Source organism: Chaetodon trifascialis, chromosome 5 (genome assembly GCF_039877785.1).
Source record: "Chaetodon trifascialis isolate fChaTrf1 chromosome 5, fChaTrf1.hap1, whole genome shotgun sequence".
Classification (NCBI taxonomy): domain Eukaryota; kingdom Metazoa; phylum Chordata; class Actinopteri; order Chaetodontiformes; family Chaetodontidae; genus Chaetodon; species Chaetodon trifascialis.
Window position 1 is genome coordinate 9,817,501 of NC_092060.1, and position 22,882 is coordinate 9,840,382.

At 43.1% G+C, this 22,882-nt stretch overlaps 2 protein-coding genes across 2 annotated transcripts in view; one reads left to right on the plus strand and one right to left on the minus strand.

Annotated features, from left to right (window-relative positions):
• psd2 (pleckstrin and Sec7 domain containing 2) overlaps positions 1–1,182 on the minus strand; it is a 33,278-nt gene extending 32,096 nt beyond the window's left edge. Inside the window, exon 1 of the mRNA XM_070962388.1 lies at positions 760–1,182. The gene's annotated coding sequence lies outside the window, so the exon portion shown is untranslated. The remainder of the gene's footprint in view (positions 1–759) is intronic.
• Positions 1,183–11,674: 10,492 nt separating this feature from the next.
• On the plus strand, positions 11,675–20,451 carry LOC139331394 (SH2 domain-containing protein 4A). The gene is made up of 6 exons (XM_070962850.1): positions 11,675–11,839; positions 13,951–14,391; positions 17,256–17,373; positions 18,064–18,175; positions 18,266–18,497; positions 19,615–20,451. The coding sequence occupies exons 2-6, from the start codon at positions 14,211–14,213 to the stop codon at positions 19,773–19,775; spliced, it is 804 nt and encodes a 267-aa protein (XP_070818951.1). The 5' UTR covers positions 11,675–11,839; positions 13,951–14,210; the 3' UTR covers positions 19,776–20,451.
• The last annotated feature ends 2,431 nt before the right edge of the window (positions 20,452–22,882 follow it).

Consider the following 22,882-nt stretch of genomic DNA (forward strand, 5'->3'; position numbering starts at 1 on the left):
TGCCCGGTTCTTTTACGAGAGTGGCTCCCAATACACTTAAAAAGACATTAACAAACACCAAATAGACATGGCGTATTGTCTGTGTGTGTGTGTGTGTGTGTGTGTGTGTGTGTGTGTGTGTGTGTGTGTGTGTGTGTGTGTGTGTGTGTGTTAAAGAGAGAGGGGGGGAGAGAGAGAGAGAGACCACAGCGCGAGACAGCCATGTTCTCCCAGCCTCCTCGAGCCAGTAACCATGACAACAGGATGGCTGGGAGACACGGTTAAAGCTCAATTGAGGCCGGTGTCTTTCTTTTCCTCCAAAATAGACCTTGGTCGCGTTTCAAGATCGACTTGTCCTCCTAAAAGCGGAAAGGAAATGCTTTTCTCTTTCTCTTCTCGGGGGACAGAGGGGGGAGAGAGAGTGAAAACACACACCTCCATAAAATCCCACGGCCCGCACGGTGCATATCTTTCAGCCTATATTAGCTCCACAAACACTGCTGTCCGAAAGCCTGCCGGTGCGAGTAGGCTGCAGGCTGTGTGTACATTTTTGCTCACAGATTAGCAAGAAAAACAGGACGTGAAACCTCAGCCTCCGTGAGAAATGCTTTTGCTCGTCTCGCTAATTAACTAAAATATATGACAGGCTATCTAAGCGTGGGGTACACTATAATTGCCGGTTAAACAGAGATTTGTAGCTCTACTAGCTTAGAAATGATAGCCTAACACTTTAAACCTTAACCTCGATAGAAAAGCCAAACGTATCGTTTCTTCACTCACCAGTTAAATGCGCTCAGGCTGAAATGGGGAGTTTTGCGGCGGTGGTCCTCACTCCCCCTCCGTCTCCCTACATCCACACCGGGGAATAAAACTGACAGACGGCTCTTTTTTCTCTCCACGCTGTGCGTCCTTCCCAGCTGCCCCCCTCTCACCGGTATGCGCGTGCGACCGTTGTTCACTGCCGTCGCCGCCGACCGACCGAAGCTCGTGGTGTAGTCTCGCGCCTCCGCGCAGGCTGGTAGGGGCACGCGGGAGATCCAGGCGGCGGAGAGCGATTACTGAGCGGATTGATGAATGGATGGATGAACGGACGCGTCCTCTCCGTCTCCTCCTCTCTGTGGAGCCTCTGTGTGTTTGAGTGGCAGCTGAGAAATTGTAATTCCGCTCCTCGGACTGCTCAGGAGGACCATCACTCTCCCGTGGTTAGCGCGCGGTGTGAACGGGACGTGACTCGAGGGCCTGTTGATATCAGACAGTGTAGCCTGCAGTGAAGATTAGCACTGGCAGTTGTGTTGACACAAGTCCTCCTCTCTGGCCACAGATGATATAACCGCCCAGACCTTCAATTTAAGATATCATTATAATCGGTTAGGTTTTAACTTTAGCAGAGGAACTAGGCACAGAGTGAACAAAGAGTGGTTCTCAGACTGAGGTCCAGTGATGCTCAAAAGACCATTGGATGGTTCCACGGTTATTCAACTTGATATGTATTTATTTATTCCACCTCATACTAGCATTGGGAACAAATGTTGTTTGGGAAAAGGTTTGGGAATTGACCAGAAAAACAGTCTGTGCAGATGATTTACAGGCAGTCAAATAGTGCTGTCCAAGGTCCAAAGTCCTGCAGCTGTCATATTCTGGAAGTAGCATTGGTCATGCTGTAAACTGGTTTAGATAGGAATTTGATGTCTGCAAGGAAAAACATGACCCATGAAACAGTCAATAGCCTGCTTTTATAGATTCTTAGATATGGCAGTAAATAAAACTGATAATGTAAGATCTAATCATGACCACATAAATGGAGGTAAGTCATTGTAAGTCAGTGCAACCAGCACATACAGTACATGTGAAGCATAGCTTTTGCTTGAATTAGCTTTTGTCATGCTAGCTTTGAGTAATCCTCCACAAATGGTGGAAAACTGATGATGGAGGGTTTCAGATGTTTGTGTTACATTTTAGTATGTTGCAGTTCTTCTGTGTTTTATTGTAACAGCAACATGGCCCCGACCTTTGACCTGCTGGTTGTTGTTAATCTGTGATATTTGTGTCCTAGGAATTACAGATAAACAGACTGCTGTTTGTTTGGTTATCAACATTAACAATATCCCAACAAGGTTACTGTTTTGTGAACCAAAGTTTTCCATCTATCCATTCATTATCCATATACCTGCTTATCCTCACAGACACAGCTTTCACATACTGAACATACTCTTGGTCAAATTGTTGAAAGCAATCAAATGTCTTCACAGTTACTCTGACCACATTCATCACTTGTGGTATTTACAGTATTTTTCTGCTGATCTTTGTCGGTTCCTCTTTTCTAAAGGTTCTAGTCATTCTGGAGACTGCCAATGCTCCTTCTTTTGTGGTGGGACTATAATTACAACCTACCCATAAGAGAAACACCACTAATTAAACCACTGTAAAGAAGACAACCAGTTATGTAGGCTGGAGAACAAAGATGAATAGCTTTCAGTGTTAGGTGACATTTTCTGTTAAAAAAAAACTTTGATTTGTTATTAATAGAGTGTACATTCTTTTGTCTGTCTGTATTTGTATATGTATGTAGGCCTATTGTATGTGTATGTGTTTGTGCCCACATGCCTTTGTCAAACTGGGGGATGGACAGGGAGTCTGATTGTTTCCAAAGTATTAGATAGAGAGAAAGAGTGATAACAAGGCATGGTTTAAAATATCTGTGATCATGCCATCACAAAGTCTGCGCTGATGCTGCCATGTTCAGTGTTGGATGACAGAGGATCTAACACAAAATGTTAAGATTCTTACTGATGGACAAGTAGTTCATGTAATCTGTGAGCGCATACTGTAAATTAGCCTCTGTCCACGCTGCCCTTGACAAAGCACAGAGGACATTTCTTGTACTGTACAAGAAATATGCCCACCAACCATTTTTCACTCCCTTTCAACCTGCTGTTTCACTCTCACTCATGTCCCAAGTGTAAAACCAGCACAGGCAAACCAAGCCAAGAGCCATTTCAAACCATTTGTATTGTCTTTAAAGCATATAGAACAGTGTTCTCTTGCTGTCCCTCATGCTGGTGCACCTCAAGGTCATAAACAGAAGCAGTATGCAATCACACATACTGTATGGCTCTGCAATGTCTGCTGTCAAATTTTACAGTATTTTCTTCAGGGATCTCAAAAAACAGTCCTTGTAATTCGCAGTGGTGCCAAGCTTTAATGTAACGTCTGCATGGATTGAGAACCTCAGCCAATAGAGCGATCTCCAGTGATCAATAGCACATTAAAAGGAGATAGAAGAAGAGGGGAGTAGTGGAAAAGAGACGAGAAGAGAAGAGGAAGAGAGAAAAGAGGTATTAAGTAGAAGAGAGAGAGGTGCATTAAACAAGAGTGAGGATGTGGACAGAACAAAAGAGCCTGATGTGTGTTTGAAGGCAAGAGGCAAGGGGAGGAGAAGGTTAGAGGGGCGATGCCCAAAGTGAGACAGGTAAAGGGGGGTTATGCAAGGAGATTACAGTGTTCACAGGGTTCAGGATGACAAAGAGAGTTCAGAGGATGCACAGATGACCAGAGAGAGTGGTGGAAACAGTTTGGGGGAAACCCACTGCAGACGCAGTGTCAATCCTAATTACTAATTCATTAACCTGCCGGGCTCCCTTCCCCCTCTGAAGCCACAGACACACACACATACACAGACACACACACACATGCACTCACTGCTCCCTCTTCTGTCCCTCCTCCGTGTCCCACGAGAGGCGGAGGGATGGATGGAGAAATGAAGAGGTGTGTCTGCAGCTAAGTGACATCTGCAGGGCTGTGATGGCGGCAACGTGTTGGGAACACTGGAAATCCCTGATGTGACAATAGGCGGGAGGGAGGGAGGGGAGGGAAAGGGGAGGTAGCTGGTGAGGAGAAAAGCTAACAGCTTGCGTTTTTCGTTTGTTGGGGAGGGTGGTCTCCTGTGATGGTGCATATAAGTGTGTTAATGTGCGCGGCTGTGGTGTCAGAGTAAGTATATGTATGTGTGTCGTCATGCATGCATTTACCTGTGTGTGTGTGTGTGTGTGTGTGTGTGTGTGTGTGTGTGTGTGTGTGTGTGTGTGTGTGTGTGTGTGTGTGTGTGTGTGTGCTGGCATGAAGAGTTTGTGTGTGCATGTGTGTTAGCACATTAAATAAAAGCAGGTAGTGGGGAATATAAATCAATATGCTGATGTTAGTGTGTGCAAGTAATAACATTGTGAACATAATAAAAGCAAGGGGGAGGTGCAAGACAGACTGATGGTGTGTGTCTTTAGCCGTTGCTGCTGTGTGTGTGTGTGTGTGTGTGTGTGTGTGTGTGTGTGTGTGTGTGTGTGTGTGTGTGTGTGTGTGTGTGTGTGTAGGCGAAAGAAATGCACACATAGATGTCAACATCCACACACGCTGAGACCTCCTGCAGCATTTCTCTGCACACGCTCAAACAGACAACTCAGTATAGGATAAAGATACACATGTGCACATACAAGGACACATATTCATGCACCCAAGTGTGCACACACACTAACACACACAGAAAAGAATGCAGTGCTGCTGACTGAGGTGGAATTAAATAGAGAAATCCTCCAAACGAGCATCGATCCACAGAGTTTACAGCATTGGCTCCGTCTGCCGTGGCAGGCCAAACAACAGGGAGCTCTGTGAGACAGCTGGGGTACACACACGCACAAGCAGAAGGCATTACAGGCACACATACAACACACACACACACACACACACACACACACACACACACACACACACACACACACACACACACACACACACACACAAACACACACACACACACACACACACACACACTTGAATGTGTGTGCACATGCTGTGGGTCTTTGATTTTGATCAGAGGACTTTGCAGCTGAATGTGCTTTACAGTGTAAAAGGATGTGTGCATCTCTGATATTTGATGTTAATCTGTGTGTGTGTGTGTGTGTGTGTGTGTGTGTGTGTGTGTGTGTGTGTGTGTGTGTGCACAGATTCACCACTGAAGATGAGGGAGTTGCTTCAGAATCTTTCAAAGCTGGTTTCACTAATCGTAAATCAAACTCCCCTGACAACATTGGAGAAGTTGTTTCGTCTGAACATTTGAACAAAATATTTCAAAATCCTATTTGCATCAGTTAAGCGATGTTTATGTAAATAAACAGGAGTCCCAGAAAACTTGTTTATAGTTAATGCTGTATATTAAGAGCAATATTTTGCTGAAATATTGAGATGGAGAGGAGAAAAATTGTTTGCATCCAAGTTGATTTCAACCTAAAGCTTCGATTATCAATATTTTTATATTAGCAATGAGTCACATGACCATTTTGAATGTGAAGGGGGTCCCTTGTGGTGCCAAGCATCTTTCAGCTGATTCTTCTGGCCCACAATTTTGCTATTTTAGTTGTGAGAAATATGGCTTCCTGCCCAGCGTCAAACAACAGAATAGCATTTTAGCAGCTAGCTGGTGAATACAGTGGACGTTCACCAGGTGTCCAGGAACACAACTACAAATCCATGCTCTGCTGCTGGATGGACAACTGCTCAAAGGAAAAAAACACCACTCCCATGTCTGAATGTTAAATATGGAACTAGAGCCAGGAGGGGATTAGAAGAAAGGAAAGAAGAAACATCATACCGTCATCATTATTTAGCTGCACTGCTATCTGTTGGACTCCAGTGATTCCCTCGACTACCTCATCAGCATTCATTACCACTGAAGAGGAGGGGGACATGACATGTCAGCAGTTGTGGGTGTGCTGAAACATGTCAGTATGTATGTGTGGCTCTCATCTGGGTCATTATATCCACAGGCATGAAAAAGCGGGTTACAATGACACACATCCCTCCACGTGAGGGAGGCGAATGGGGGGGAGGGGTCTTCATTTGAGCATCAGTCACTTCCACCTGTGACCACTTGTCCTTAATACTGAGGTGGAATATAAAGGCAACAGCAGAGACGGCGTGTGTGTTTGTGTAAAAGAAACAAAGTATATCTGTCAGTCTGTCCTGCTTCTTATTTGCTCTGAAGGAAGTGGAAGAGACAGTGACGAATTGATCGTCACCAGATTCCACAAAATTTCCCCAGAGAAAGAGAAAGAAAAATGTACACGGGCAAACATCTTGAAGGCTGCATTTTTTTTTCCTGTGGGGAAACCCATTGTCTGACTGTTTGTGTTCACACGCGTGTGTGTGTGTGTGTGTGTGTGTGTGTGTGTGTGTGTGTGTGTGTGCATGAGAGACAGAGAGAGAGTGAGAGAAAGAAGAAACATTGGCAACCTTGCCAACATGGTGACAGAATGTGCCATGTGTGTTAAAGTGTGCGTGCGTGCGTGCGTGCGTGCGTGCGTGCGTGCGTGCGTGCGTGCGTGCGTGCGTGCGTGTGTGTGTGTGTGTGTGGACCAACGATGAGTCTACTGGGCAGCCAGGTCAACAGACAGACCAGTCACCATAGCAACAGTGCCACATTCTGTGCCAAGCAGTAAATATGAAGACATATAAAAAATATGGAAGTGTGACTGTTCCTCAGGTGGCCCATGAAAGTTTCCCTCTGATGAGCTAACATACAGTATTTGAGGGATGCTATTACAGTATGTGAAGCACCTCAGAGCAGAGTTATATCCAATTTGCCATGCATGCTGGGAGTTAAACCCTTAGTCCTGTCGGTGAGTGCTGCATCACTGTAAACTGGGCTAAAAGAGCATATCTGCTTTTCTGGTATAAAAAGAATACATGACATCAAAGATCTATGTAACTCACCTGTCTCTGGTCATTTTTTCCAAGAAAAAAAACAAGTTTTCTCTCATGCAGTCAGATTGTTTTCACTATCTGGTTCGTTGCCCTTTGTGTGGCACCAGAGCGCTCACTATTTTTAATGGTTCAGTTGAACTGACACTCAATAAACAAATGAATCAAGTGATGAAACATAAGCAGCTTCTAGCAGTAACTCTTTGTGTATTCAGGTATCTAAATTAAATTTGCTTGTATTTTCCCGCCACTTAACATCTCAGAAAGAAGGTCTCAGCGGTTCTTTAAGTGTGAACCTTTCTACAGTGTTGTCTGTATTGTTGTCTGTCTCTTTTGAGCCTGGTGGGCAATGCCACCAGCTAACAAGCTAGCTTTCGGCAATTGTTGCATACCAGCTGCAAAAAATGAACATTTCTACTGATGCTAACAATATTTCCCATTTTTATCAATGCTTTGCTGAACATGTTATCCATTTTTTTCTTCTAAATATTGTATCAGGAACATCGAGCACCTGAAAATTAAAGCTGCACTCATTCGTATTGTTATATTCACAGTTAATCACACGACTGAGCTTGTAGTGATGAACCCACAAAGAATTATCACCCAGCTCTGTATTGCCAACTTCATGATTTTGCTTCACTCTCACAGCTCCTGTCACCTTGTTTTCAGCTGCAGAAGTTTTTAGCTAAAAGTCCACTGCACACGACCTGTCCAGCACTAAACAGAAGACAGACAAAGGCAGCGACTAGCTGGTGAAACTAGTGGAGACTGAGCAGCTGAAGAGCCAGATAGTTCCCACAGGAGAAGGTGGAGACCAAAACAGAGCTAAAAGTAGAGTGAATAATTTGACCTGCATTTGCAGGGTGGCCATAAACACAACTCTGTGGGTGTGTAAATAAGTGATTGCTTCCTAACACATCAGCCACAGTAACTTTCTAAATTAATAATATCTCAAACTTTTGTCCACAGCTTGTTCCACTATCCCCAAGTAACCAGAAAAGCCAGTGACGCTGCTTTAACTGTTGTCGGCTGCTCCTGTATGTTTACAGTAATTCTACTTTATTGAGCTATGCAACCAGTGAACCAGCTCCCTGCTGATACCCACAAACAATACAGGACTTATGATCCATAGAAAACCTGCTTACAGTTAGATGTTCTTTGAATTTAATTCAGGAACTTTAGTACATCAGCATCTACAGTTGATGCTTATATTGCTGCATGTGGCTGATAATAGCAGCCTGTGTAGTGTAATGATGTTAAAGTCATCTTAAAACTCATTATGCAAATTGTGTAGAAACATACGGTATCACGGTGCCACATTATATGGACCACCTAAGGGTGCATGCTCCAGCACTGCTTGTTCTGTCAGTGAAATTACTGTGGGGACCAAAGCAACACTTTGGCTGCGGTCTGTTGAACCACATACGTCTCTCATGTGACTCCATGCTAATGCACATCCTTTTCACAGAGCAGGCTCCATGTCAGTGGGGCCCATGCATTAAACATGGGGTGGTTGAGGGGAGAACATGTTGGAATACCAATAATTTTGTGCTGGAAAATCTGTCTGACCATGTTGTTGAATAAGGCCCCCAAAAGCATGATGGGAAGCACAATCTTGTGGTTAAAAGAGAAAGCGCAGTTGGTGTCACTTGAGCGATCGTAATTCTAATCTGTGTTTTGTATTAGACGGCAAATTAAAAACAGCACATGGATACACTGGAACGAGATAAATTATGCAGATTTGGTCTCAGCAGAGAACAGAGACTTATTGGATGCCTCTGCTTGGTTTCTGCCTTTTGATGCATGTTCAATAGTAAAGTCCAAAGGTCATGGAAAAAGCTGTCGACTGTGCACTTTCGGTGAAAGCTGTCCAAAACGAACTTTAGAGCAGGGCTGCATTAACCTGCAGGGGCCTCAAACACTGCCTTAAAGGAATAGCTCACCGATAAATGAAAATTCAGTTCCACTTCAGAGACATCTGAAACTCCAGTAATATTAATCAAATTGCCAAACACACAGTTTCATTTCTTTCAAACTAAATTTGTTGGGGCTATCTCCTTAAGAGCTCCAAAAAGACAAGTTGAGTTATCATCAGATTTCTCACAGAAGAGGTAAAAATGAGACTTTTGGACTTACAGAGCGCTAATTGTGCTCAGTAATAATTCTCATTTGGACCACTATTCATTCAGTCACACTGTATTTTCATTCAGTACTACATGACATTTTATAGAAAGTCCAAAATTACTCAGAACTTTGCAGAAAAAATGTGAAGCACTCACTTGGTGCATGTGATTTCTTCTCATTATTATTATTATTATTATTATTATTATTATTATTATTATTATTATTATTATTATTATTATTATTATTATTATTATTTAGCAATAATAACATGAGCACAGAATCGGATCCTCTTTGACTTGCTGTTCTCCCTTCGTCCATCAGAGGGTGCTGTACACGCACCATTCCCATGTTGAACGTGACCACGTCTCAGCCTTTCCACGCTGCTTCACATACAGTGACGATGTGTTGATAACTGTAGGGACTTGAGACACACCTCTTTCCAAGCTGTGCCATGCAGGTGAAATACAAAGGTAAGAGGGTTAGACATGGATGACTCGCTAGTTTCCTGTGGAAACTTATTTCCTGGTTCTTGATAATTCCTGTAAATAGTGGGATTTTAAAGGTGTGGTCTAATTACTAATTAGAGGAAAAGTGGTGTGGCAGGGTCAGACCTGTGGAGGAAACGTGCTTTCTGTGCACACTGCAAAAACAGCATGCAGGTTTACACAAACACACAGTTAGCCCATCTTAAACTGACCAGAAAGTGTCCTGCTGGCATTGTGATGAGGGTGTTTGTGTTTCACCTCCAGGTCTCCTCACGTATGTAAATCGCTGTTTTGTTTTCCCTCATCGACCTTGACTCCAGTGGGAAAGAGATTGTGTGTTTGCTTATGCGTGCACGCTCCTATTTCAAGCTTTTTGAGAGCCACATGTCCTCAGACCAATGTTAAGATTAGGAAAACAGGAAGTGAAAACCCACTTTGACCAACTGTCTTTAAATCTGGGTCATTCCTGGGGGACAGGTAGGGGTGAGGGCTGGTTACACCCACAGTGAGGCTTAGAAATGAGCTCTGAGTGTGGTGGACATTAACTTTAGGTTCACGTTTGGAGTGAGAAGTTAACTTTGAACATGAATTGAGGCTCTTTGGTCGGATTGTTGGCTATGTATAGATTTTAGGAACGATTTAAGGAAGGAAAGTCCAAAAACTAAATATTGGTCCTCACAAAAGCAGCAGAACAAAGCATGTGTTTGTGTGGGCTGACCTGCAGCTCCCTGACCTGACAACAAACTGAGAGACAGGCGGGTGTCTGGTATCACTGAAACACTGGTTTTGCTGGAAACCCAACTGTATTGACCGATGACAGCTGTGGTTTCATTTTGCGTAATATGGTGGATGTTTGGGGTGAATCTCACTGACCCGGGGATGTTTTCACTCCTCAAACAAACTCTTCAAAGATCTTTAAATGACCTTGTCTTAATCATGCATTTCTTAGTTTTCATATATGTGATTTCCTGCTACACTACTTTTACCAGGAGCCAGCGTATGTTGGCTGGCCTTGGCTAACTTTACCCTCATCTGACATTACTGACTCACTTAGCTGACTTCATAACTTGTTAATGCTGTATTTTACTCATCCATAATTTACATCATTTACTCATGTTACCTAAAGAAAAGCTTGGTAACTTGGTACTAATTCTAAAGAAAAAAAAAAACCTAAGGCAGCATAACCCAAGGGGGCTTTTAGTCAGAGCACAACCAGGCAGAAATGTGAAATTTGTTCACAAACAAATTGGACAAACATGTAGAATAAAGTTTTAAATAAATGGCAGATAAATAATTATTAATTTACTTGTGGAAACTGTTTTTTTTTTCTGGGAATTACATTTTGTGCCAAAAAGGCAAAGTTCTATCAAAGAAACCATGATGAAATTATCAATAAATTACAAACCCATAACATAAAGTGTTACCCTCGTCTCCACTTGTGCTACTCTCATATTCCTTTCTGTCCTTCACCATTATCCTGTTAGGTAGCTGCCACTTTATGGCCACAGTGATTCAGCATGCAGATAAACAGGTCAAACTGTTATTCTCACTCAGTCGTACGGACTGCAAACATCAAGAGAAAACAATGTAAGAGAAGGAGCGGCTAATATTTACAGCAAGATTTCATTTACGATGAACAGTCAGTGAAAAGCAGGAGATAAGATCGTCATTTATGCATCAACTGAATCCACTTGTATTATATTATTACCCCGAGCTATAATTACTCAGAGACATGTGACTGACATTTACACCAGCCAACTGGACTCATTTGATTTGGCATCATGAGCATTGTGAACACCAAACAATAACTGCTGCCGTGATAGGTGTGTCAACAACCTGTTGACGGAAAATAGATATACAGATTCCTTCCTGCACGTGTGGTGTTGTGATTAATGGATTCAAACCAAGTCAGCAGGACTTCCTGCTGGAAGAGGAAGAAAGACGTGGGGTGAACACGGCCACGCAGACTGTCAGATCACATTAAAACAGTAAAAACAGAAAAAAGACTCCCACTGCCGATGCTGTTGCTGTTACGTATGTTACAGAGTCTGTCAGGGGAAATTAAATTCCTTGTGTCCTTGAATGCTACTAAATGTCATGAGGGAGCAGAATAGAAACATTAAGCTTCAAGTTATTTATAGCGATATCAAGATGTAGAAACATTTATCTTGATAATATTTCACCAACAGCTGTTATTTTATTTCTTTGTTGCATTGTAGGAACGTGAAGGAGAGAAGTGAAGGAGAGGAGGAAGAAGGAGGAGGGAAAAATGAATGCAGTGATGTCAGCCCATCCCACTCCTATTCAGTACAAATGCAGCAGAGTAGGGCTGAGCCTGCATACCACTGCTGCTGACGACTGACCTGATACCACACACACACACACACACACACACACACACACACACACACACACAAACGTCACACACACTCATCATACCACAGTCACAGAGGCGCTGAAACTCAGAGCGGCGCTGGGAGATGCTACCGGCTGGCAACCACTGAGTAAGTCCACTGTCCCTCCTCTGTCCTCGTCTCTCTTTCTGTCTGTCTGTCTTTGTTGTGATTACCATTCTGCGGCCCGTCTGAGTTCATTTATCTCTCACACTCTCCTCGCCGGCTGTGAAATGGCCAGTGTTTTCTCAGACTGAGGGACTTTTCAAACTTTTCTCTCAGTATGCCACGCACATACCTTACTCTCCTCTCCCTGCCTTTCTGTTCCCTGCATGTGAGACAGAGGCAAACCCCGGGCCTATTTGCATGTTGGCACAGAGCCAGACCCGAATGCCTTCATATTTGAATAGCAGAGTTGAGCGTACGGCTGCTGAGCTGCTGCGTTCTCACTGTGTCCTTGTGTGATGTTCAGTTTTCTGAGGTGTGTGTCTGTGTGTGTGTGGGGGGGCTGTTATTGTCTGTGATTAGTTTGATGTGTTGATGTGAATATTTCTTCTTGTAGGAGCTGTGATTCAGGTATAAGACTGCTCAGAAGTGTGATCCTTTTATGGGAAAAATTGAGCAATTTGCCACAGATTGGGCTGTAGTAAATCTTCATGTCAGGGCCAGTTTATTCATGTTGCTCTTAATCGCAGAGTCTTAAAGGGCTTCACAGCTCCTACACTATGAAACAATGAATGAAAGCACACCCCCTGTCAGTCGTTAGACAATAGACACTCTCGCGGACAAGAACATGCATCACAAAAGCCTTACCCGCAAAAACTGCTGAGAGAGACTTGAGAAGTGCTGCGTCTACAGATGAATGAATGGATGGATGTTGGACCTAAGACTAATAATGCAACTTAATGTACATTTATTTGAATATAAATGAACTGAAAGTGCAGCAAACTGAAGTTTTACTACTTAAGTAAGAAGATTAGAAACAATGAAGTGAGAACCTGGTGCCTAGTTCAGAGATTTATGACCTGCTGTGGTTTTAATACCACAACATTATTCATTTTAAGTATAATATGTATTTACAACAAGATGCTCCCTCCATGTTCTTCGCCCCTCTGAAAGGAATAATTTCATATTTTGGGAAATACGCTTCATCACAAATAGTTAAGAGGAGAACATTGATACCTTTCTCATGTCTGTACAATAACTGTGACGTTACAAACATCGACCTTCTCATCGAACTTCCCAAAATGTTAAGCTTTGACTTTATACAGAAAATTCATCTTGTTTTTCTTGACAAACTTTTTCACAGCTTTGCATTCAGTCCAGAATCAGCTGTTCAAGGCAGAAAATAATTGTTTTACTGCTCAGTTTAGCTGAAAGCATAGAATTACTCATGCACAGGTCTAGTGTGAGGTTTAGTGTAATTCTATGGTTCAGCATCTGCCACACCTGAAACACTAACTTTAAAGGTGATGTTTTACTTCTGTTGGCGTCTACGGCTTCGCTGTAATGTTTGACCGCCTTCAAGCGTGGATTGGTGAACCGTTACCTCAAACTCAAACCCTATTGGCTCTGGCTCACTGTTCACATCTTTCAAACGTGTGTGCAGCGGCTGCCTTTATACAGGCTGTTTACACACACTTTAAGGTGAAGGTTGTTCTCTGGGATTTAACTCGTGAGGACTTCCTGGATGAATTCTAACTGATTGTTGATGGCTATCTGTGCCACGTGTTGATAAGGTGCTACAAACAGGCCAAGTGGTGTGAGTGTGTGTGTGTGTGCAGGTGTGTATGTGTGTGTGTGAGAAAGAGAGAGAGCTATAGCTAATGTTAAAATTCAAGTCATAAAGCTGTCTTTTGCTGTCTATCTGTGTCTGTTACACTGAGATAGCATGCAGTCATTAACGCCCTGTGTGAGCGTGTGTGTGTGTGTGTGTGCTGACATACTGAAACTGCCCCTGTTTGCCTGTCAGTGTTTGAAAGCACAGTGGCATTCTCGCTGCTTACTGTATGCAGAGTAAACACTGCATGCACACACAAATCAGCACACACACATACACACACACACTACATTTGGCACTGGGGCTTATTTGCTTTGGGCCTATTGTGTTCTGCCAGCCAGAGCAGGATTGAATGGAGGGGAGCAAAACAATACAGTAGATATAATCTCTCTCTCTCTCTCTCTCTCTCTCTCTCTCTCTCTCTCTGTAAAAACCACAACAGCAACCTTCAGAGCTCAGTTTATCTGGACACACACTGCCTTCACCCCCAGAGAGCCTGACACACTCCTAGTGTACCAAGGAAGAGCACTCAACAAAGGACACTACAGTGACCTCCAGCAGTTAGACTGCACCTGATCCCGCTTCCTTCAAAGAAAAGGGAACCTGACTCTGGAGCAGGGAAAAGGAGCGATCGTACGCCGCCGCTGAAACACAACCCACTAGACGGAGAGACAGAGGGGCTGACGGCCGTTTCGAGGCAGGATGCTGGCTAAAATCCTGGAGGACATGTGGGTGGAGCCCGAGGTGCTGGAGGCCCTCAGCGAGGAGCAGAAGAGGATCCTGTTCTTGAAGATGAGAGAGGAGCAGGTACGCCGCTGGAGAGAGCGGGAGGAGAGGGAGGAGAGGGAAGGAAAACACGACAAAGACACCAGGCCAAAGAAAGGTAGAGTGCAACACTGGCTTTATTGTACTGGTTACACTGGTGGGAAGTACTGGCACATAGAGAACACACGCATTTCATTCCATTACGCTGCAGTAAGAGTATGATTTCCTACAAACAAACAGACAGACAGACAGACAGACAGACAGACAGACAGACAGACAGACAGACAGACAGACAGAGCCTGCTGTTTAAATGTGGCCTTCATTTAACAAAACTCTAAGTTGTAGTTAGGAAATGTGCTTGTTTGCTTTCTTGCCAATATTTAGGTTATAGGATGCACCCTTCAGCCAGTTAGCTTAACTTTAGCATAAAGACTGGAAACAGGGCGAAACTGCTATCTGAGGGTAACAAAATCCACGTACCAGCACCTCTAAAGCTCGCCAGGTAACACGTTTTATCTTGTTTATTTAATGCGTGACAAAAAAACAAAGTGTAGGAATAATCTCTGCGACCATCAGGCTAGCTGTTTCCCTCTGTTTCCAGTTTTTATGCTAAGCTAAGCTAACCACCTGCTGACTGTAGCTTCATGTTGAATGTACAGGTAGCTGTGTGGCAACTTCTCATCTAACTCTCAGCAACAACGTGAAGAAACGTATTTCCCAAAATATTGAACTATTTCTTAAATCTTAGTTTCCGATTCTGTTTATTCTGACATTTTTAGATTAAATATCTTTAAATTTGATAGTCAAAACCTCCTGAGAGTTGCATCCTGGTAGTGTGAAGGCTTTTAAGCAGCATAAAGGGAGATCAGATTGGCAGAAAATATAATTTAACAGTGAAATAAATGAATGCAACCGAAGATCCCCACAAATTTGGGTTGCAAGTCAAACTGTTCTGGAGGAGGGATGTGGCTGGAGGGGATTTGGATTGGTATTTTTAAAATCCTGGCCCTATTTATGCGTCATAGAATTATCACACATGTGTCTATATGGAGAGTAATTAGTGGGTTTTTTCTCAAAATATAGTTAATTACTAATATGACTATTACCTTCTCTTTATTTGGGAGGTCCAAATACTCACACTCGCACTTATTATAGTTTATTTTACATATTTCAGTTTAGGGAAAATTGTACATTCAAGCCCTCTTACACCGAATTAACGTTGATCAGAAATCTTCTAACCTCTGAGTGCACATGATACACAAGCTGTGTAGTAACAGCCTCTCAGGTTACCAATCTGATTAATGTCTTTAAATTACACCCAATCTTTTCATTGCTCTGCCGGTGTGTCCTTGTCTGCTCTACCTGTCTGTCTCACTCATTTCACCCACCCTTCCTCCATTTACAGTGTTTATCTGACTCACTGACACCCTATCACCTCCACTGGTTCTGCTGCACAATGAGAGTGTGTGTGTAATACTGTGTGAGTGCATGTGTGTGTTTGACAGACAGACTCTATCAGCGCCAGTTGAATGGTTCTATGGGCTAAATAAGATTGAGTAAGCCCTGTGGTTTTGGGCGTCGCCACACTTTAAACCACATATTAAGTTACCGTCTTTGTTTACCCAATCTCTGCCGTGTCACCTGAGAGGCGACCGAGTGCGCATTGACCGCGTGTTTGTGTTATACAACCTACAATCCAGTTAGACGTCTTTTATGCTTTGTTCACTGTGCCGCTGCCGGAAGGACAATCATTACATGAACATGCAAGGCTATCAGTGTCACTTAAATAGGCAGTTAGTTCTGTGAATAAAGATTTCTATTATGGGCTGCATTTCTGTTTAATTTGTGGGTGTGGTAGTAACAAAGACAGGCAGCTCAGTCCTCAGGCCTTTATGTCCTGTAATCACAGTTCTAACCCCGTGAGGTGAACGTAAAGGTGTGTTGCGCAGACCGGCCATGACTTAGCTCAGAGTTGACATCAGGCTGAGACGTCTACACAATGTACCCTTATGTACCGAGCGACTTCACGCAAACACAAGACATTCCCTAAAATATGAACAGAAACAGAGCCGCCTTTGTTCGCGTCAGCCGCTGTCAGGAGGCGATTGTTTCTATGCGCTCCTACGTGATCTTTCAAAGGGTAAATCTGCATTGAAATTCAAGTGGCAGACAACTCCTGATGGAGTTTTGAAGCCACACCCCAGTCAGTGATGTCATGGCAGGTGTAACACCTTTGTCACTTTCCATCCTGTCATGGAAAACACCTGTTATCACACAGTGGAGCAGTGTTTATTTCAGGGTACTGATGAGGTAACAGGTGAAAACACTCCAGTGTGTAGATGTAATGGAATAAAAAGGTGTTGTGTTTGGAATTTACCCCTGTGTATTACGACGTGAAGATGAGCTAACAAACAATATACAGCGTAGTCATTATATGATTATACTATTTATTCATTCTAGACATAAAAAATAGTCATTTATATTAACTACTTATAAAATTAAGAGAGAATGAAACAGTTTTGCTCCTCGTTTCAGCTAATGCAGCATGTAACACACACAAAAAAGACTAAACATTGACACAACACGATGTCCTCAAACTTTAGAGGAAGTTTCTGTCCCCAGGTCAGTTTCATGTAGCCCTGCCTGCTCTCGGTCAGGAATGACATCACTGTTATTCACTGATTTCCTTTCCTTTGGCAGCGATCCCTCATTATTTAAACCTGGTTTATCAATAACCTGCCATGACTAATGTTTTGCAATGAGACACAATGGTTTTTCTCCAGTGAGAAGAAAGAGAAGTCATATTCTGTTGTGGTTGTGTGAACTTTCCAAAGCCCTATACTTATAGGACAGCACCACCTTCTGGATAAAAGCCAGAATTACATTGTCTGAGAGTTTCACCAGAATCTTGATGAGGGATGAAAACATATTTGCATTAAGCTAACCCATGAAGTGTTTTCTTGCCTTTTCTTTTTCTTCCAGCTTACCATAAACATGTGACCTGGCTGCTCGGTCGGGACGGAGACGTGAGCGTCAGTGTGATCGGAGAGGTGGACGAGTTCAGGTCCTCCAGACTCCTCCAGAGCCTCATGAACAACAGGTAGATGCTGATTGTGGCTTTTTTGACATCAACCTAAATATGATTAGGAAGATAGGAAAGCAGACTGCAGACGTCCAGCAACACAGCAGAGCAGTCGATGCAGTCGAGCAGTGACTGCTGCTTCTTTCACAAACATTAGACAGTAAATATAATGCATCTCCTCCACCATGTCCACCCCGCACGTGTTGGTAACATGAGCTTCTGAGAAAGTCTCAAGCATGTGATTTAATTCAATCAGTTTATTCAAAAGAATGTCCAGAACATGCAAATGTCTTACATTTCACACTTTGTTTGTTTCCAAACCAAACAAATCAAAGACTGATGAACTCATTTGACTTATTGGGTTTCTCTTCTTTTAGTTTCAGTGGGACATTTAATTACTTTTCATAACAGCATCATTTTTTGAGCCATGACAGCTCATCCAGCAGTGCAACATGTCTCTAAACCAACGCATGAGAACATCCCCGTAGGTTTCTGCCACCTTAACAAAGCTTCAGCCCCTTCAGCAAATGAACTAACTGTGATTGACTTTGATAAGATGAACAGTGAAGTAAAGAGTTTCAGTCAGCTCGCAGCCTCCTCGTTCCAATTGGATTATAGAGGTTATTTGCCTTATGACTAACTGGAGAATTGATTAAAACGTTGGGACCGCTGTCTGCGGGACTAAAAATGGACGTCTTTGTCTTCCAGAGTTCGCGGCAATAATATGAATGGCATCCAGACAGCGGACTTGCTGCCAGGAAGAGAGGCCCAGCAGCTCGGCTTTAAAGAAGACATCCAGCTGTCCCTCACAGATGTTAGCGTGAGTTCATGTGTTTGCATGTGGGTTTTGAAGTTGGGAGGCTAAGATGAACAGAGTCTTACCAGCAAATTGTGTCCCACTTACACACAGTGTGACCCAGCTTCACCGAGCGGCCAGTCGTCTGAGGAGGACGTGGAGTCCTGCAGCGCCGATGACGACCCGAAGGACCCCACCGAGGACAGCGACACTGAATCAGGCGGCAGCTCAGACAACCACAGCGACTGGGTTCCTCTCTACAGGCCCCATCTTAGTAGCCATGGCGACCAGCCGCCGCTCAAAGCCCAGCTGTCAGACACAGAGAGGGCCAGCCCCCAGGACAGAGGTAAGAAAGCAAGAGAGGAGGGAGGAGGTGCAGAGTCTGATTTATGTGATTTTAAATGCATTTAAGTCTGTGATGCTCATTTACTGATCCTAATTAGGTATGTGTACATGTAGAAATGCGACCACATGGTAAATATATGCATTTCTGTGTTGTATAGATTAATTACTGAAAAATCATCTATATACAAAAATAAGATGTCACCGCTACATGTACCAACAACAGAAAACATATTCTTTACACAGTTACAGTGTTATGATATATATTTTATTGTTGGATTACTATCACTAATCCATTAACATGTAAAGGCCGTTCAATAGTTTCATTGACAATATTGTTTCATATTTTATAAACTGATGTTTTGTTTGTTAAATCTTAATCTCCTAATCTCCCATATCTGTCATATAAATGGAGTGGAGTACAATGAAGCCCAGAATTGTTATTCTATAATACTTGAGTAGATGTACTTTTCGTTGCTTCGTAGCACTGGTGCATCGTATGGACTTTGTGAGAAGAACCTGCTTATAGTGGTGGTGTAATGAAACCATGACTCTGCAGTTTATTTTTCAGACAAATTTAAAGACTGAGTGACCTTCATTTGTTTTAATGGGTCTAAATAAAACATTTAAAACCCCACTGGACTCTCTGAAAAAACAGAGATCTGTTGTCACAAAGCTTACGACGGGTCTGTTTTCACCTGAAAGTCCGACCAGTCGAGCTGAGATCAGTTGAGTTGTGCTGTGCGTAACGTAGACAGCAGGTTTTGACAAGGAAGGAGATCTCTGCTTCTACTGCAGCGATTTTTGATCTTTTTCTTTGTGTCTAGTGCTGTTCTAAACCGGCGGAGGACTCTTAGCACTGAGTAAAAACTGTGGTCCTCTGTAAAGCTGTCCTGGTGTCAGCACATGTATGGAAACACTTTTCCCCAACCAGCTGCTGCTCGTGTTGTTGGCTCACTTCTGATCATTTATCACACTGAACAAATTATATCTTGTCATGTAGTCGTTGATGGTCCAAAATGTAGTGAATATATCACAGCAGGAGGTTTGAATGTTTAGGTGGTGACATGGATATTACTCATATTTTGTGACCTCACTCTGTCCCTTTCTCCACTTCTCAGAGATCGTGCTCTGCGTAGAGTCTGATCACGGAGGCCGCGTGGCGCAGCTCAGGAAGGCCTTCGTAGATGATAGTCAGCGCTCTCCGCCTGCCTACACCAAACCCCCTCTACCTGCCAAACCCGCTCACCTACAGAAAAGAAGCACACCTTTGATCCACTAGGACTGAAGGTGTATCCACGCTGCTCCGAGACAACACTTGATGCCAAAGAGGCAGACTGTACTGAGTTAAATGAGCATTGTGCAGAAAATAATGGCTCAGTCTGACTCTGATGGAGCAGACTGAGGCCACATCCATGTGAAGAAGAGGATCCTGACTTGAACCTGAGCGGTGAACTGAGATACACTTTGTGAGGCCTCGATTCGAGGGCCCGACCGACAGACAGAGGGGGTGGAGTGAGAGAAAGACTTGAAAGCGTTTCTACTGAAGTCAACTTGAATGATAAAATGAAGGAGCTTTGATGTTGCTGAGTTCAAATACACTCTCATAGTTTCAGTGATTGACAGGCAGACAGAGATGTCCGGAGAGACACAGACTGTTGACTGTGGGTGAAAAATACACTGCGGTCGACTTGTTCAATGAGTGTTTATGAACTTTTATTATTCAGATGTCATCGCAGAGTTTTTTGGGGAACTGAAACATTTATTTGATAAAAATCATGTTCAGGTCTTTGTGTACTGTTTAAACTGCTTTAAGTGTAGTCCATGTAACAGGTCACCGTGCTGCTGTAACATCACTGACTTTCACCAGCGTTGACACTATCTCCAGCAAATCAGCAACAATCACAGTGGTGCAGGGGTCTGTGGGGATAAAATAAACATTGAATGCTAAAACCCACTGCATCTATCTAATGCCTTTATCTTAAGGGTGGTTTAACAAAACTTTCACCTATCAACACACATTCACAGCTGAGCTCTGATTGGCTCATCTGGGGGTTGGTTTAATATATAATATCTTAGAATTGAGGGTCTGTTTTGTACAGACATTCATAGTCCCCAGAGGATGATCCTGCTGACTTTAGTGATCCTCTAACACTTTTTTCTTGCCACCGCCATATATGTGTGTGCGTGTGTGTGTGGATAGACAGATACAGAATATCGTCATGGTCATCATATTTAGTTTGGTCTTGTTTCATGGGTAGGCCAAATTTCAGAGACAAAGGGTTTAAAGGGTTTTAAAAAGTGAGACACACACACACACATACACAAATGTATATATGAGCATGTTAGCATGCTGACTTTAGCATTTAGCCTCACAAAGCTGCTAGCATGACTGTAAACTCTTGGTCTTTGTTGTAGAAAATATTTTGACAAATTAGGATAGATTTTAATAAAGTTGATCGCTATCAGTCAGTTAATTGTTATTTACTAATAAGTTATTTATTTGACCTTGCAGGTTAATTCTTGACCTTAGCAGTTTGCCAAAAAGTCACAAGGTCCACTTACTTGGTTTTTCCACAGCTATCAGCCACGTCTCACAACTCACAACTGCTGTCATGTGAGTGAAAATCCATACTTGGGTCACATGATAACAACATGACAACTGATGTGACCGACACCGGAATAAAAGCTGTGGAAACAAAGTAAGTGGAAGTCGTGATGAGATTTTTGGTGATGAGACGTTTAATATTTGGTTGCAAATCATTTGCATTCAGTCACCGTGTGACGTCCAGAACACACAGACATCAACAAACACTTCCATTGTTAGCGTCTGCTCTTCTTGTTTGTTCGGGGGCCTTTTTGCCTTTGGTCTAGTCTTCAGTTAGTGAAACACATGATCGGTTGGACTGAGGTCAGGTGACAGGGCATGGTCATGTGACTTGGCTAGGCAGGAAAACTCCACTTTTTGGCCATTGAAAGCTGCTATATTTAGGATGACTGACCTGCACAGTCATAAAATTGGAGGGACTGTATATAAAAAGAGCTCGACTGCTGGTCAGCCAACAGGAATCTGAATACCCTCACACACTCCTACAGCACTGAGTCAGCACTTTAACCCCATGGTTATTGTTTCTATTCCAGTGTCCTGGAGTACAAACCTAAAAGAATAAAAAACATGTCCCTGAACAAATATTTACAGACTGCAGAGTAGCTCTGCAAGAGAAGAAAGTGCAGAAAAATACTCTCAATTCTTCTTGTAAAAACGTGTTAACATGAGAGACGTAACAGAGCTTCATTTTTAAGGGTTGGAGAGTTTGGGATGCAGTTACTTCCCAACTATTGGGTCACACATTCGCTTTACTTGGCCACCAGCTGTCTGCTAAAACTCTGCTCCTTCTGACACTCTGACTTTTTCATTTTGCATTCTGTTTGTGTTTGTATTGTTTATTTGCCTAATGACTTTATGTGCATTTTGTTGTGAAACAGAACAAATTAATGCCACTAAAAGACTGAGCTGAGCACAGTTGTGTCTGTTCATATGGTTATAGCATGCATTCAGTATGGGGGGGGGGTGGCTGATAGGGGAAATTGTTGGCGGTAGTCACTTACACAATGATTATCTATTCAGCAAGATGCGTCAGAAAACAGCCCATCAGAGATCAAACGGAGAGCACAGAACGCTGATCAGCATGTGGCTCAGACCGAGACAGAGGGCGAGACGCTTGGGGAGACAGAGCAAATGAGAGTCAGGTCACGGGAAGCAACACGTCAGAGCCAACTCAATAAAGTTCTTCTCATTCCCTCACCGCCTCCGCACCCTCAGCCTCTGTGTAGGTGCTTCTGCATGTGAGTGAAGAGCGTGCGTCCGTGCATGTCTGCGTGTGTGTCCACCCACATATCTTGAGTCATGTGACTTGACACGAGCAGTCATGCACAGTGTGAAAAGCCCCAGCTATATATAGTAGGACAGTGTTGGGTTTCCCAGCAAAGCATTGTAGGAACCCAGTCATCTTTGTCCAATAAGAAAGTGCATGTTGTTGCTGTGTAATGTTTCTATCTGCTGTAGGTGTTAAGAGTCCACTGATGCTTCTGTTTATTTTCTGTCCAGCCTGAAAGGTGAAATGAGGACATGAGCAGTGCTGAAGCTTGTGCTCTTTGTCTGTTGACCAAGCGTCTGTATGATAGTAAACTTCAAAGATTATAACAATTAGATACTGTGTGTCTGAGGCCAATAAAACAAATCTTATCTCATCTTCTGAATGAGGTCATTGTGAGGAGACAGAATGAGTCAGCTCCGTACATAATGTATAACAACACCACAGTTGTGGTATTATTACATTCATGACTAAAGGGCAATGTTTTTCTAATTTGTAAACTCAATGTTGGTGA

What these genes read in the sequence shown, in the direction of transcription:
- LOC139331394 (XM_070962850.1), top strand. Translation starts at nt 14,211, where the DNA reads ATGCTGGCTAAAATCCTGGAGGACATGTGGGTGGAGCCCGAGGTGCTG. An exon ending in AGACACCAGGCCAAAGAAAG is followed by an intron (nt 14,392 to 17,255) that starts GTAGAGTGCAAC and finishes TTTTTCTTCCAG; the next exon opens with CTTACCATAAACATGTGACC. An exon ending in TGTCCCTCACAGATGTTAGC is followed by an intron (nt 18,176 to 18,265) that starts GTGAGTTCATGT and finishes ACTTACACACAG; the next exon opens with TGTGACCCAGCTTCACCGAG.